This window comes from Phyllobates terribilis, unplaced genomic scaffold (assembly GCF_046119375.1).
Source record: "Phyllobates terribilis strain yellow unplaced genomic scaffold, ASM4611937v1 Scaffold_11__3_contigs__length_659146591, whole genome shotgun sequence".
Lineage (NCBI taxonomy): Eukaryota > Metazoa > Chordata > Amphibia > Anura > Dendrobatidae > Phyllobates > Phyllobates terribilis.
Genome location: NW_027362771.1, coordinates 616,441,153 through 616,459,650, shown reverse-complemented (window position 1 = coordinate 616,459,650; position 18,498 = coordinate 616,441,153). Strand labels below are relative to the sequence as shown.

At 54.3% G+C, this 18,498-nt stretch overlaps 1 protein-coding gene across 2 annotated transcripts in view; it reads right to left on the bottom strand.

The window, feature by feature from the left end:
• Window positions 1–4,872: 4,872 nt before the first annotated feature.
• The window catches only part of CUNH17orf114 (chromosome unknown C17orf114 homolog), a 34,245-nt gene continuing 20,619 nt past the window's right edge, over window positions 4,873–18,498 (bottom strand). The window contains exons 3-5 of one of the 2 annotated variants that reach the window (XR_012251155.1): window positions 13,511–13,590; window positions 5,210–5,523; window positions 4,877–5,034 (exon numbers count right to left, since the gene is read on the bottom strand). Coding sequence is in view for 1 of the 2 variants with exons in the window: in XM_073651018.1 (XP_073507119.1) it covers window positions 5,357–5,523; window positions 13,511–13,589 (246 nt within the window). In the remaining variant the exon portion in view is untranslated. Of the gene's footprint in view, window positions 5,524–13,510; window positions 13,591–18,498 lie in introns of both variants that reach the window. The other variant, XM_073651018.1, reaches the window with a different exon arrangement.

Sequence of the window (18,498 nt, the reverse complement as noted above, 5' to 3'; positions counted from 1 at the left end):
GTGTGATATGTGGTGACGGCTGCGGTGTATGATATGGCGGTGTGATATGTGGCGACTGTTGTGGTGTATGATATCGCGGTGTGATATGTGGGGACGGTTGCGGTGTATGATATGGCGGTGTGATATGTGGTGATGTTGCGGTGTATGATATGGCGGTGTGATATGTGGTGATGTTGCGGTGTATGGTATGGCGGTGTGATATGTGGTGATGTTGTGGTGTATGGTATGGCGGTGTGATATGTGGGGAGGGTTGCATTGTATGATATGGCGGTGGTGATATGTGGCGACTGTTGCGGTGTATGATATGGCGGTGTGATATGTGGTGATGTTGCGGTGTATGGTATGGCGGTGTGATATGTGGTGATGTTGCGGTGTATGATATGGCGGTGTGATATGTGGTGATGTTGCGGTGTATGGTATGGCGGTGTGATATGTGGTGATGTTGTGGTGTATGGTATGGCGGTGTGATATGTGGGGAGGGTTGCGTTGTATGATATGGCGGTGTGATATATGGCGACTGTTGCGGTGTATGATATGGCGGTGTGATATGTGGTGACGGTTGTGGTGTATGATATGGCGGTGTGATATGTGGGGACGGTTGCGGTGTATGGTATGGCGGTGTGATATGTGGCGAATGTTGTGGTGTATGATATGGCGGTGTGATATGTGGGGACGGTTGCGGTGTATGGTATGGCGGTGTGATATATGGCGACTGTTGCGGTGTATGATATGGCGGTGTGATATGTGGTGACGGTTGTGGTGTATGATATGGCGGTGTGATATGTGGGGAGGGTTGCGGTGTATGATATGGCGGTGTGATATATGGCGACTGTTGCGGTGTATGATATGGCGGTGTGATGTGTGGCGATGTTGCTGTGTATGATATGGCGGTGTGATGTGTGGTGACGGTTGCGGTGTATGATATGGCGGTGTGATATGTGGTGATGTTGCGGTGTATGATATGGCAGTGTGATATGTGGTGACGGTTGCTGTGTATGATATGGCGGTGTGATGTGACGGTTGCGGTGTATGATATGGCGGTGTGATATGGTGACTGTTGCGGTGTATGATATGGCGGTGTGATGTGTGGTGACGGTTGCGGTGTATGATATGGCGGTGTGATATGTGGCGACTGTTGCGGTGTGTGATATGGCGGTGGTGATATGTGGTGACGGTTGCGGTGTATGATATGGAGGTGTGATATGTGGTGACGATTGCGGTGTATGGTATGGCGGTGTGATATGTGGCGACTGTTGCGGTGTATGATATGGCGGTGGTGACATGTGGTGACGGTTGTGGTGTATGATATGGCGGTGTATGGTATGGCGGTGTGATATGTGGCGACTGTTGCGGTGTATGATATGGCGGTGTGATATGTGGTGATGTTGTGGTGTATGATATGGCGGTGTGATATGTGGTGATGTTGTGGTATATGATATGGCGGTGTGATATGTGGTGATGTTGTGGTGTATGGTATGGCGGTGTGATATGTGGCGACTGTTGCCGTGTATGATATGGCCGTGTGATATGTGGTGACGGTTGCGGTGTATGATATGGCGGTGTGATATGTGGCGACGGTTGCGGTGTGTGATATGGCGGTGGTGATATGTGGTGACGGTTGCGGTGTATGATATGGAGGTGTGATATGTGGTGACGGTTGCGGTGTATGGTATGGCGGTGTGATATGTGGCGACTGTTGCGGTGTATGATATGGCGGTGTGATATGTGGTGACGGTTGCGGTGTATGATATGGCGGTGTGATATGTGGTGACGGTTGCGGTGTATGATATGGCGGTGTGATATGTGGTGACGGTTGCGGTGTATGATATGGCGGTGTGATATGTGGCGACTGTTGCGGTGTGTGATATGGCGGTGGTGATATGTGGTGACGGTTGCGGTGTATGATATGGAGGTGTGATATGTGGTGACGGTTGCGGTGTATGGTATGGCGGTGTGATATGTGGCGACTGTTGCGGTGTATGATATGGCGGTGGTGACGGTTGTGGTGTATGATATGGCGGTGTATGGTATGGCGGTGTGATATGTGGCGACTGTTGCGGTGTATGATATGGCGGTGTGATATGTGGTGACGGTTGCGGTGTATGATATGGCGGTGTGATATGTGGCGACTGTTGCGGTGTATGATATGGCGGTGGTTATATATGGTGACTGTTGCGGTGTATGATATGGCGGTGTGATATGTGGTGATGTTGTGGTGTATGATATGGCGGTGTGATGTGGTGTATGGTATGGCGGTGTGATATGTGGTGATGTGGTGTATGGTATGGCGGTGTGATATGTGGCGACTGTTGCCGTGTATGATATGGCGGTGGTGATGTTGCGGTGTATGATATGGCGGTGTGATATGTGGTGACGGTTGCGGTGTATGATATGGCGGTGTGATATGAGGTGATGGTTGCGGTGTATGATATGGCGGTGTGATATGTGGTGAAGCTTGCGGTGTATGATATGGCGGTGTGATATGTGGTGACGGTTGCGGTGTATGATATGGCGGTGTGATATATGGCGACTGTTGCGGTGTATGATATGGCGGTGTGATATGTGGTGAAGCTTGCGGTGTATGATATGGCGGTGTGATATGTGGTGACGGTTGCTGTGTATGGTATGGCGGTGTGATATGTGGTGACGGTTGCGGTGTATGGTATGGCGGTGTGATATGTGGCGACTGTTGCGGTGTATGATATGGCGGTGTGATATGTGGTGACGCTTGCGATGTATGATATGGCGGTGTAATATGTGGTGACGGTTGCGGTGTATGATATGGCGGTGTGATATGTGGTGACGGTTGCTGTGTATGATATGGCGGTGTGATATGTGGTGACGGTTGCTGTGTATGGTATGGCGGTGTGATATGTGGTGACGGTTGCGGTGTATGGTATGGCGGTGTGATATGTGGTGACGGTTGCGTTGTATGATATGGCGGTGTGGTGACGGTTGCGGTGTATGATATGGCGGTGTGGTGACGGTTGTGGTGTATGATATGGCGGTGTGATGTGTGGTGACGGTTGCGGTGTATGATATGGCGGTGTGATATGTGGTGACGGTTGTGGTGTATGATATGGCGGTGTGATAGATGGCGACTGTTGCGGTGTATGATATGGCGGTGTGATATGTGGTGACCGTTGCGATGTATGATATGGCGGTGTAATATGTGGTGACGGTTGCTGTGTATGGTATGGCGGTGTGATATGTAGTGACGGTTGCGGTGTATGGTATGGCGGTGTGAGGTGTGGTGATGGTTGCGGTGTATGATATGGCGGTGTGATATGTGGTGATGTTGCAGTGTATGATATGGAGGTGTGATATGTGGTGACGGTTACGGTGTATGGTATGGCGGTGTGATATGTGGTGACGGTTGCGGTGTATGGTATGGCGGTGTGATATGTGGTGACGGTTGCGGTGTATGGTATGGCGGTGTGATATGTGGTGACGGTTGCGGTGTATGGTATGGCGGTGTATGGTGTGGTGATGGTTGCGGTGTATGATATGGCGGTGTGGTGACGGTTGCGGTGTATGATATGGCGGTGTGGTGACGGTTGTGGTGTATGATATGGCGGTGTGGTGACGGTTGTGGTGTATGATATGGCGGTGTATGGTGTGGTGATGGTTGCGGTGTATGATATGGCGGTGTGGTGACGGTTGCGGTGTATGATATGGCGGTGTGGTGACGGTTGTGGTGTATGATATGGCGGTGTGATGTGTGGTGACGGTTGCGGTGTGTGATATGTGGTGACGGTTGCGGTGTATGGTATGGCGGTGTATGTGATGGCGGTGTGGTGACGGTTGTGTATGATATGGCGGTGAGATGTGTGGTGACTGTTGCGGTGTATGGTATGGCGGTGTGGTGACGGTTGCGGTGTATGGTATGGCGGTGTGATGTGGTGACGGTTGTGTATGGTATGGCGGTGTGATGTGACTGTTGCGGTGTATGATATGGCGGTGTGATATGTGGTGACGCTTGCTGTGTATGATATGGCGGTGAGATGTGTGGTGACTGTTGCGGTGTATGGTATGGCGGTGTGATGTGGTGACGGTTGCGGTGTATGATATGGCGGTGTGATATGTGGTGACGCTTGCTGTGTATGATATGGCGGTGAGATGTGTGGTGACGGTTGCGGTGTATGGTATGGCGGTGTGATATGTGGTGACGGTTGCGGTGTATGATATGGCGGTGTGATGTGACGGTTGCGGTGTATGGTATGGCGGTGTGGTTGCGGTGTATGGTATGGCGGTGTGATGTGGTGACGGTTGCGGTGTATGATATGGCGGTGTGATGTGACTGTTGCGGTGTATGATATGGCGGTGTGATATGTGGTGACGCTTGCTGTGTATGATATGGCGGTGAGATGTGTGGTGACTGTTGCGGTGTATGGTATGGCGGTGTGATGTGGTGACGGTTGCGGTGTATGATATGGCGGTGTGATATGTGGTGACGCTTGCTGTGTATGATATGGCGGTGAGATGTGTGGTGACGGTTGCGGTGTATGGTATGGCGGTGTGATATGTGGTGACGGTTGCGGTGTATGATATGGCGGTGTGATGTGGTGACGGTTGCGGTGTATGGTATGGCGGTGTGGTGACGGTTGCGGTGTATGATATGGCGGTGTGATGTGGTGACGGTTGTGGTGTTTGGTATGGCGGTATTTTTTACTCACATCACTGGTAAAGCTGATAATGAAGCTGTACAGCGGGGGGCGTCGGCTGCTGGGACGATCGGGGTGTGACAGTCGCCGTCGTCCCACACGTGTTGCACTCGCATACACAGCTGAGGGTCTGGTACCCTGTGTCGGTGCGGCGCTTTCACAGATCTTTGCATTTTTTTTTTTAATATTTATTCATAAAAAAATAAAACGTGAAAAACATCAATAAATCTGACTGAGGCGAGGGCCGGCTGGGACTTGTGGTCAGCGGCGGAGTGTCGTACATCTGCTAATCCGGCACCTGATGGTCCAGCACATCACACTAGTATCGTCCCTCGGTGATCAGTACTGACTGTGGACACCAGGGGGCGACCTGTAATAAGATTTCATTAAAAGCCGAGAACAGAAACAGAGAAATCAACAGATATTGAAACATCCTGCTCCACATGTGGCTGATAACAGAGAGCAATAGCCAGCACTCCTCTATGGAGCAGGTGAGTGTCCTGTACAGCACATAGGGCGCTATGTCACTGCACAATGATACGTACACAGGCCTGCACTGCCCCCTACTGGTGCATCCTGAGTACTGCGCCACCGGCTGAGGATGATGAGATTGTAGTCCCTTGTAGGTAATAGTCAGTGCGGACCCCTCGCAGGAGGACCCCCAGATCCTGGAGGAATAGCTGCTCCTGTCCTCAGAAGGTGGAGTCGTTCACAATCATGGTGGAGTCCATCTCGTGGCGGAAGGACACCCGGGCTTTACCGCTGAAGTAGGCGCGGGTCTGCGAGCCGTCCGTATCACTGCCCGAGGAGTTAGTGGAGCGCAGCCGGGGCTTCTCCTCCTGAGGGGGCGCAGGGGTCTCTGGGGAAGAAGGAGAAGCAGGGGTACAAGGTGGTCCGCACAGAGAGATCCTCACACGTGTCACACAGCCCCCCCATATACACCGCACCCCCCGTGTATACACACAGCCCCCCATATACACCGCATCCCCCCTCCTGTATACACAGCCCCCCATATACACCGCATTCCCCGTGTATACACACAGCCCCCCATATAAACCGCATCCCCCCTCCTGTATACACAGCCCCCCATATACACCGCATCCCCCCTCCTGTATACACAGCCCCTCATATACACCGCATCCCCCCTCCTGTATACACAGCCCACCATATACACCGCATCCCCCCTCCTGTATACACAGCCCCCCATATACACCGCATCCCCCCTCCTGTATACACAGCCCCCCATATACACCGCATCCCCCCTCCTGTATACACAGCCCCCATATACACCGCATCCCCCCTCCTGTATACACACAGCCCCCATATACACCGCACCCCCCCTCTTGTATACACAGCCCCCATATACACCGCATCCCCCCCTCCTGTATACACAGCCCCCCATATACACCGCATCCCCCCCTCCTGTATACACACAGCCCCCCATATACACCGCATCCCCCCTCCTGTATACACAGCCCCCCATAGACACCGCATCCCCCTCCTGTATACACAGCCCACCATATACACCGCATCCCCCCCTCCTGTATACACAGCCCCCCATATACACCGCATCCCCCCTCCTGTATACACAGCCCCCCATATACACCTCATCCCCCCCCTCCTGTATATACACAGCCCCCCATATACACCTCATCCCCCCCTCCTGTATACACAGCCCCCCATATACACCTCATCCCCCCCTCCTGTATATACACAGCCCCCCATATACACCTCACCCCCCCTCCTGTATACACAGCCCACCATATACACCGCATCCCCCCCTCCTGTATACACAGCCCCCCATATACACCGCACCCCCCCTCCTGTGTACACACAGCCCCCACTCTATACACACAGCCCCCCATATACACCGCACCCCCCCTCCTGTATACACAGCCCCCCATATACACCTCATCCCCCCCTCCTGTATATACACAGCCCCCCATATACACCTCATCCCCCCCTCCTGTATACACAGCCCCCCATATACACCGCATCCCCCTGTGTACACACAGCGCCCCATATACACCGCGTCCCCCCCTCCTGTATACACAGCACCCCATATACACGGCGTCCCCCCCTCCTGTATACACAGCCCCCATATACACCGCATCCCCCCTCCTGTATACACAGCCCCCCATATACACCGCATCCCCCCTCCTGTATACACAGCCCCCCATATACACCGCATCCCCCCTCCTGTATACACAGCACCCCATATACACGGCGTCCCCCCCTCCTGTATACACAGCCCCCATATACACCGCATCCCCCCTCCTGTATACACAGCCCCCCATATACACCGCATCCCCCCTCCTGTATACACAGCCCCCCATATACACCGCATCCCCCCTCCTGTATACACAGCCCACCATATACACCGCATCCCCCCTCCTGTATACATAGCCCCCCATATACACCGCATCCCCCCTCCTGTATACACAGCCCCCATATACACCACATCCCCCCCTCCTGTATACACACAGCCCCCCCATATACACCTCATCCCACCCCTCCTGTATACACAGCCCCCCATATACACCGCATCCCCCCTCCTGTATACACTGCCCCCCATATACACTGCATCCCCCCTCCTGTATACACAGCCCCCATATACACCGCATCCCCCCTCCTGTATACACAGCCCCCATATACACCGCATCCCCCCTCCTGTATACACACAGCCCCCATATACACCGCATCCCCCCCTCCTGTATACACAGCCCCCCATATACACCGCATCCCCCCTCCTGTATACACAGCCCCCATATACACCGTATCCCCCCTCCTGTATACACACAGCCCCCCATATACACACAGCCCCCCATATACACCGCATCCCCCCCTCCTGTATACACAGCCCCCCATATACACCGCATCCTCCCCTCCTGTATACACAGCCCCCATATACACCGCAACCCCCCCTCCTGTATACACACAGCCCCCCATATACACCGCATCCCCCCTCCTGTATACACAGCCCCCCCATATACACCTCATCCCACCCCTCCTGTATACACAGCCCCCCATATACACCGCATCCCCCCTCCTGTATACACTGCCCCCCATATACACTGCATCCCCCCTCCTGTATACACAGCCCCCATATACACCGCATCCTCCCCTCCTGTATACACAGCCCCCATATACACCGCATCCCCCCTCCTGTATACACACAGCCCCCATATACACCGCATCCCCCCCTCCTGTATACACAGCCCCCCATATACACCGCATCCCCCCTCCTGTATACACAGCCCCCATATACACCGTATCCCCCCTCCTGTATACACAGCCCCCATATACACCGTATCCCCCCTCCTGTATACACACAGCCCCCCATATACACCGCGTCCCCCCCTCCTGTATACACAGCACCCCATATACACGGCGTCCCCCCCTCCTGTATACACAGCCCCCATATACACCGCATCCCCCCTCCTGTATACACAGCCCCCCATATACACCGCATCCCCCCCTCCTGTATACACAGCCCCCCATATACACCGCATCCCCCCCTCCTGTATACACAGCCCCCCATATACACCGCATCCCCCCTCCTGTATACACAGCCCCCATATACACCGCATCCCCCCTCCTGTATACACAGCCCCCATATACACCGCATCCCCCCCTCCTGTATACACACAGCCCCCCATATACACCGCATCCCCCCTCCTGTATACACAGCCCCCATATACACCGCATCCCCCTCCTGTATACACACAGCCCCCCCTCCTGTATACACAGCACCCCATATACACGGCGTCCCCCCCTCCTGTATACACAGCCCCCATATACACCGCATCCCCCCTCCTGTATACACAGCCCCCCATATACACCGCATCCCCCCTCCTGTATACACAGCCCCCATATACACCGCATCCCCCCCTCCTGTATACACACAGCCCCCCATATACACCGCATCCCCCCTCCTGTATACACAGCCCCCATATACACCGCATCCCCCCTCCTGTATACACAGCCCCCATATACACCGCACCCCCCCTCTTGTATACACAGCCCCCATGTACACCGCATCCCCCCCTCCTGTATACACAGCCCCCCATATACACCGCATCCCCCCTCCTGTATACACACAGCCCCCCATATACACCTCATCCCCCTCCTGTATACACAGCCCCCCATATACACCGCATCCCCCTGTGTACACACAGCGCCCCATATACACCGCATCCCCCCCTCCTGTATATACAGCCCCCCATATACACCGCAACCCCCCCTCCTGTATACACAGCCCCCCATATACACCGCATCCCCCCTCCTGTATACACAGCCCCCATATACACCGCATCCCCCCTCCTGTATACACAGCCCCCATATACACCGCAACCCCCCTCCTGTATACACAGCCCCCATATACACCGCATCCCCCCCTCCTGTATACACTGCCCCCATATACACCGCATCCCCCCCTCCTGTATACACAGCCCCCATATACACCGCATCCCCCCTCCTGTATACACAGCCCCCATATACACCGCATCCCCCCTCCTGTATACACAGCCCCCATATACACCGCAACCCCCCTCCTGTATACACAGCCCCCATATACACCGCGTCCCCCCCTCCTGTATACACACAGCCCCCCATATACACCGCATCCTCCCCTCCTGTATACACAGCCCCCCATATACACCGCACCCCCCCTCCTGTATACACAGCCCCCATATACACCGCATCCCCCCTCCTGTATACACAGCCCCCATATACACCGCATCCCCCCCTCCTGTATACACAGCCCCCCATATACACCGCATCCCCCCTCCTGTATACACAGCCCCCATATACACCGCAACCCCCCTCCTGTATACACAGCCCCCATATACACCGCGTCCCCCCCTCCTGTATACACACAGCCCCCCATATACACCGCATCCTCTCCTCCTGTATACACAGCCCCCCATATACACCGCACCCCCCCTCCTGTATACACAGCCCCCATATACACCGCATCCCCCCTCCTGTATACACAGCCCCCATATACACCGCAACCCCCCTCCTGTATACACAGCCCCCATATACACCGCGTCCCCCCCTCCTGTATACACACAGCCCCCCATATACACCGCATCCTCCCCTCCTGTATACACAGCCCCCATATACACCGCAACCCCCCTCCTGTATACACAGCCCCCATATACACCGCATCCCCCCCTCCTGTATACACTGCCCCCATATACACCGCATCCCCCCTCCTGTATACACAGCCCCCCATATACACCGCATCCCCCCTCCTGTGTACACAGCCCCCATATACACCGCATCCCCCCTCCTGTATACACAGCCCCCATATACACCGCATCCCCCCCTCCTGTATACACACAGCCCCCATATACACCGCACCCCCCCTCCTGTATACACACAGCCCCCCATATACACACAGCCCCCCATATACACCGCATCCCCCCTCCTGTATACACAGCCCCCCATATACACCGCATCCTCCCCTCCTGTATACACAGCCCCCATATACACCGCAACCCCCCCTCCTGTATACACAGCCCCCATATACACCGCAACCCCCCCTCCTGTATACACACAGCCCCCCATATACACCGCACCCCCCCTCCTGTATACACAGCCCCCATATACACCGCATCCCCCCCTCCTGTATACACAGCCCCCATATACACCGCATCCTCCCCTCCTGTATACACAGCCCCCATATACACCGCATCCCCCCTCCTGTATACACAGCCCCCATATACACCGCATCCCCCCTCCTGTATACACAGCCCCCCATATACACCGCATCCACCCCTCCTGTATACACAGCCCCCATATACACCGCATCCCCCCTCCTGTATACACAGCCCCCATATACACCGCATCCCCCCTCCTGTATACACAGCCCCCATATACACCGCATCCCCCCTCCTGTATACACAGCCCCCATATACACCGCATCCCCCCTCCTGTATACACAGCCCCCCATATACACCGCATCCCCCCATATACACCGCATCCTCCCTTCCTGTATACACAGCCCCCATATACACCGCACCCCCCCTCCTGTATACACACAGCCCCCCATATACACCGCATCCCCCCCTCCTGTATACACCGCATCCCCCCCTCCTGTATACACAGCCCCCCATATACACCGCATCCCCCCTCCAGTATACACCGCATCCCCCCCTCCTGTATACACAGCCCCCCATATACACCGCATCCTCCCCTCCTGTATACACAGCCCCCATATACACCGCATCCCCCCTCCTGTATACACAGCCCCCCATATACACCGCATCCCCCCCTCCTGTATACACAGCCCCCCATATACACCGCATCCTCCCCTCCTGTATACACAGCCCCCATATACACCGCATCCCCCCTCCTGTATACACAGCCCCCCATATACACTGCATCCCCCCTCCTGTATACACAGCCCCCATATACACCGCATCCCCCCCTCCTGTATACACAGCCCCCCATATACACCGCATCCCCCCTCCTGTATACACAGCCCCCATATACACCGCATCCCCCCCTCCTGTATACACAGCTCCCATATACACCGCATCCCCCCTCCTGTATACACAGCCCCCCATATACACCGCATCCCCCCTCCTGTATACACAGCCCCCATATACACCGCACCCCCCCTCCTGTATACACAGCCCCCCATATACACCGCATCCCCCCTCCTGTACACACACAGCCCCCCTATACACCGCATCCCCCCTCCTGTATACACAGCCCCCATATACACCGCATCCCCCCCTCCTGTATACACAGCCCCCCATATACACCGCATCCCCCCCTCCTGTATACACAGCCCCCATATACACGGCATCCTCCCCTCCTGTATACACACAGCCCCCCATATACACCGCATCCCCCCTCCTGTATACACAGCCCCCCATATACACCGCATCCTCCCCCTTCCTGTATACACACAGCCCCCCCTCCTGTATACACACAGCCCCCCATATACACCGCATCCCCCCTCCTGTATACACAGCCCCCCATATACACCGCATCCTCCCCCTTCCTGTATACACACAGCCCCCCCTCCTGTATACACAGCCCCCCATATACACCGCACCCCCCGTATACACACGGCCCCTCATTTCTCACCCTCCTGTATACACAGCCCCCATATACACCGCATCCCCCCTCCTGTATACACACAGCCCCCATATACACCGCATCCTCCCCCTTCCTGTATACACACAGCCCCCCCTCCTGTATACACAGCCCCCATATACACTGCATCCCCCCTCCTGTATACACAGCCCCCATATACACCGCATCCCCCCTCCTGTATACACACAGCCCCCATATACACCGCATCCCCCCTCCTGTATACACAGCCCCCATATACACTGCATCCCCCCTCCTGTATACACAGCCCCCATATACACCGCATCCCCCCTCCTGTATACACAGCCCCCATATACACCGCATCCCCCCCTCCTGTATACACAGCCCCCATATACACCGCATCCCCCCTCCTGTATACACAGCCCCCATATACACCGCATCCCCCCTCCTGTATACACAGCCCCCCATATACACCGCATCCTCCCCCTTCCTGTATACACACAGCCCCCCCTCCTGTATACACAGCCCCCCATATACACCGCATCCTCCCCTCCTGTATACACAGCCCCCATATACACCGCATCCCCCCTCCTGTATACACAGCCCCCCATATACACCGCATCCCCCCTCCTGTATACACAGCCCCCATATACACCGCATCCCCCCTCCTGTATACACAGCCCCCCATATACACCGCATCCTCCCCTCCTGTATACACAGCCCCCATATACACCGCATCCCCCCTCCTGTATACACAGCCCCCCATATACACCGCATCCTCCCCTCCTGTATACACAGCCCCCATATACACCGCATCCCCCCTCCTGTATACACACAGCCCCCCATATACACACAGCCCCCCATATACACCGCATCCCCCCTCCTGTATACACAGCCCCCCATATACACCGCATCCTCCCCTCCTGTATACACAGCCCCCCATATACACCGCATCCTCCCCCTTCCTGTATACACACAGCCCCCCCTCCTGTATACACACAGCCCCCCATATACACCGCACCCCCCGTATACACACGGCCCCTCATTTCTCACGCTCCTGTATACACAGCCCCCATATACACCGCATCCCCCCCTCCTGTATACACAGCCCCCATATACACCGCATCCTCCCCTCCTGTATACACAGCCCCCCATATACACCGCATCCCCCCTCCTGTATACACAGCCCCCATATACACGGCATCCTCCCCTCCTGTATACACACAGCCCCCCATATACACCGCATCCCCCCTCCTGTATACACAGCCCCCATATACACCGCATCCCCCCTCCTGTATACACAGCCCCCATATACACCGCATCCCCCCCTCCTGTATACACAGCCCCCATATACACCGCATCCTCCCCTCCTGTATACACAGCCCCCCATATACACCGCATCCCCCCTCCTGTATACACAGCCCCCATATACACCGCATCCTCCCCTCCTGTATACACAGCCCCCCATATACACCGCATCCCCCCTCCTGTATACACAGCCCCCATATACACCGCATCCCCCCTCCTGTATACACAGCCCCCATATACACCGCATCCCCCCCTCCTGTATACACACAGCCCCCCATATACACCGCATCCTCCCCTCCTGTATACACAGCCCCCCATATACACCGCATCCCCCCTCCTGTATACACAGCCCCCCATATACACCGCATCCTCCCCCTTCCTGTATACACACAGCCCCCCCTCCTGTATACACACAGCCCCCCATATACACCGCACCCCCCGTATACACACGGCCCCTCATTTCTCACCTTCCTGGCTGGTTTTGCTTCTTTTCCGTTCCTTCCTCCTTCCGTACCAGGGGAAACAGCGCAGAGACTTCACCCCCATCCTAGGAAGAGAGGACACAAGTCATCTACCCCGTATCCAGTGCAGAGCCCGGAGGTATATCCCACAAAGGAATGTATATACAGATCCAGACACATCCCCCCCATACCAGACATACCTCAGCTCACAGTATACAGCCGCCCGCTATATACAGACCTGGGCGTATACAGCCTCCCGCTATATACAGAGCCGGGTGTATGCAGCCTCCCGCTATATACAGAGCCGGGTGTATGCAGCCTCCCGCTATATACAGAGCCGGGTGTATGCAGCCTCCCGCTATATACAGAGCCGGGTGTATGCAGCCTCCCGCTATATACAGAGCCGGGTGTATGCAGCCTCCCGCTATATACAGAGCCGGGTGTATGCAGCCTCCCGCTATATACAGAGCCGGGTGTATGCAGCCTCCCGCTATATACAGAGCTGGGTATATACAGCCGCCCCCTGTATACAGAGCCGGGTGTATGCAGCCTCCCGCTATATACAGAGCCGGGTGTATGCAGCCTCCCGCTATATACAGAGCTGGGTATATACAGCCGCCCACTATATACAGTGCTGGGTATATACAGCCGCCCCCTATATACAGAGCTGGGTATATACAGCCGCCCCCTATATACAGAGCTGGGTATATACAGCCGGCCCTCTATATACAGAGCTGGGTATATACAGCCGCCCTCTATATACAGAGCTGGGTATATACAGCCGGCCCTCTATATATAGAGCTGGGTATATACAGCCGCCCCCTATATACAGAGCTGGGTATATACAGCCGCCCACTATATACAGTGCTGGGTATATACAGCCGCCCCCTATATACAGAGCTGGATATATACAGCCGCCCCCTATATACAAAGCTGGGTATATACAGCCGCCCACTATATACAGAGCTGGGTATATACAGCCGCCCCCTATATACAGAGCTGGATATATACAGCCGCCCACTATATACAGAGCTGGGTATATATGGCCGCCCTCTATATACAGAGCTGGGTTTATACAGCCGGCCTGCTATATACAGAGCTGGGTATATACAGCCGCCCCCTGTATACAGAGCTGGGTATATACAGCCGCCCCCTGTATACAGAGCTGGGTATATACAGCCGCCCCCTGTATACAGAGCTGGGTATATACAGCCGCCCCCTGTATACAGAGCTGGGTATATACAGCCGGCCTGCTATATACAGAGCTGGGTATATACAGCCGCCCCCTGTATACAGAGCTGGGTATATACAGCCGGCCTGCTATATACAGAGCTGGGTATATACAGCCGCCCCCTGTATACAGAGCTGGGTATATACAGCCGGCCCTCTATATACAGAGCTGGGTATATACAGCCGCCCCCTGTATACAGAGCTGGGTATATACAGCCGCCCCCTGTATACAGAGCTGGGTATATACAGCCGGCCTGCTATATACAGAGCTGGGTATATACAGCCGCCCGCTATATACAGAGCTGGGTATATACAGCCGCCCGCTATATACAGAGCTGGGTATATACAGCCGGCCTGCTATATACAGAGCTGGGTATATATGGCCGCCCCTATATACAGAGCTGGGTATATATGGCCGCCCTCTATATACAGAGCTGGGTGTATACAGCCGCCCCCTGTATACAGAGCTGGGTATATACAGCCGCCCGCTATATACAGAGCTGGGTATATACAGCCGGCCCTCTATATACAGAGCTGGGTATATACAGCCGCCCTCTATATACAGAGCTGGGTATATACAGCCGCCCCCTGTATACAGAGCTGGGTATATACAGCCGCCCGCTATATACAGAGCTGGGTATATACAGCCGCCCCTCTATATGCAGAGCTGGGTATATACAGCCGCCCCCTGTATACAGAGCTGGGTATATACAGCCGCCCCCTGTATACAGAGCTGGGTATATACAGCCGCCAGCTATATACAGAGCTGGGTGTATACAGCCGCCAGCTATATACAGAGCTGGGTGTATACAGCCGCCAGCTATATACAGAGCTGGGTGTATACAGCCGCCAGCTATATACAGAGCTGGGTGTATACAGCCGCCCGCTATATACAGAGCTAGGTATATACAGCCGCCCTCTATATATAAAGCTGGGTATATACAGCCGCCCGCTATATACAGAGCTGGGTATATACAGCCGCCCTCTATATATAAAGCTGGGTATATACAGCCGCCCGCTATATACAGAGCTGGGTATATACAGCCGCCCGCTATATACAGAGCTGGGTATATACAGCCGCCCTCTATATACAGAGCTGGGTATATACAGCCGGCCCTCTATATACAGAGCTGGGTATATATGGCCGCCCTCTATATACAGAGCTGGGTATATACAGCCGCCCTCTATATACAGAGCTGGGTATATACAGCCGCCCGCTATATACAGAGCTGGGTATATACAGCCGCCCCTCATATATGCAGAGCTGGGTATATACAGCCGCCCCCTGTATACAGAGCTGGGTATATACAGCCGCCCGCTATATACAGAGCTGGGTGTATACAGCCGCCCGCTATATACAGAGCTGGGTATATACAGCCGCCCTCTATATATAAAGCTGGGTATATACAGCCGCCCTCTATATATAAAGCTGGGTATATACAGCCGCCCGCTATATACAGAGCTGGGTATATACAGCCGCCCTCTATATATAAAGCTGGGTATATACAGCCGCCCGCTATATACAGAGCTGGGTATATACAGCCGCCCGCTATATACAGAGCTGGGTATATACAGCCGGCTCTCTATATACAGAGCTGGGTATATACAGCCGGCTCTCTATATACAGAGCTGGGTATATATGGCCGCCCTCTATATACAGAGCTGGGTATATATGGCCGCCCTCTATATACAGAGCTGGGTTTATACGGCCGGCCCTCTATATACAGAGCTGGGTATATATGGCCGCCCTCTATATACAGAGCTGGGTGTATACAGCCGCCCCCTGTATACAGAGCTGGGTATATACAGCCGCCCGCTATATACAGAGCTGGGTATATACAGCCGGCCCTCTATATACAGAGCTGGGTATATACAGCCGGCCCTCTATATACAGAGCTGGGTATATACAGCCGCCCCCTATATACAGAGCTGGGTATATACAGCCGCCCCCTGTATACAGAGCTGGGTATATACAGCCGCCCCCTATATACAGAGCTGGGTATATACAGCCGCCCGCTATATACAGAGCTGGGTATATACAGCCGCCCGCTATATACAGAGCTGGGTATATACAGCCGGCCTGCTATATACAGAGCTGGGTGTATACAGCCGCCCCCTATATACAGAGCTGGGTATATACAGCCGCCCCCTATATACAGAGCTGGGTATATACAGCCGGCCCTCTATATACAGAGCTGGGTATATACAGCCGCCCTCTATATACAGAGCTGGGTATATACAGCCGGCCCTCTATATACAGAGCTGGGTATATACAGCCGGCCCTCTATATACAGAGCTGGGTATATACAGCCGCCCTCTTTATACAGAGCTGGGTATATACGGCCGCTCCCTATATATAGAGCTGGGTATATACAGCCGCCCGCTATATACAGAGCTGGGTATATACAGCCGCCCGCTATATACAGAGCTGGGTATATACAGCCGGCCCTCTATATACAGAGCTGGGTATATACAGCTGCCCCCTATATACAGAGCTGGGTATATACAGCCGCCCCCTATATACAGAGCTGGGTATATACAGCCGGCCCTCTATATACAGAGCTGGGTATATACAGCCGCCCTCTTTATACAGAGCTGGGTATATACGGCCGCTCCCTATATATAGAGCTGGGTATATACAGCCGCCTGCTATATACAGAGCTGGGTATATACAGCCGCCCGCTATATACAGAGCTGGGTATATACAGCCGGCCTGCTATATACAGAGCTGGGTATATACAGCCGCCCTCTTTATACAGAGCTGGGTATATACGGCCGCTCCCTATATATAGAGCTGGGTATATACAGCCGCCCTCTATATACAGAGCTGGGTATATACAGCCGGCCCTCTATATACAGAGCTGGGTATATACAGCCGCCCTCTATATACAGAGCTGGGTATATACAGCCGGCCCTCTATATACAGAGCTGGGTATATACAGCCGCCCCCTATATACAGAGCTGGGTATATACAGCCGGCCCTCTATATACAGAGCTGGGTATATACAGCCGCCCTCTTTATACAGAGCTGGGTATATACGGCCGCTCCCTATATATAGAGCTGGGTATATACAGCCGCCCGCTATATACAGAGCTGGGTATATACAGCCGGCCCTCTATATACAGAGCTGGGTATATACAGCCGGCCCTCTATATACAGAGCTGGGTATATACAGCTGCCCCCTATATACAGAGCTGGGTATATACAGCCGCCCCCTATATACAGAGCTGGGTATATACAGCCGGCCCTCTATATACAGAGCTGGGTATATACAGCCGCCCTCTTTATACAGAGCTGGGTATATACGGCCGCTCCCTATATATAGAGCTGGGTATATACAGCCGCCTGCTATATACAGAGCTGGGTATATACAGCCGCCTGCTATATACAGAGCTGGGTATATACAGCCGCCCGCTATATACAGAGCTGGGTATATACAGCCGGCCTGCTATATACAGAGCTGGGTATATACAGCCGCCCTCTTTATACAGAGCTGGGTATATACGGCCGCTCCCTATATATAGAGCTGGGTATATACAGCCGCCCTCTATATACAGAGCTGGGTATATACAGCCGGCCCTCTATATACAGAGCTGGGTATATACAGCCGCCCTCTATATACAGAGCTGGGTATATACAGCCGGCCCTCTATATACAGAGCTGGGTATATACAGCCGCCCCCTATATACAGAGCTGGGTATATACAGCCGGCCCTCTATATACAGAGCTGGGTATATACAGCCGCCCTCTTTATACAGAGCTG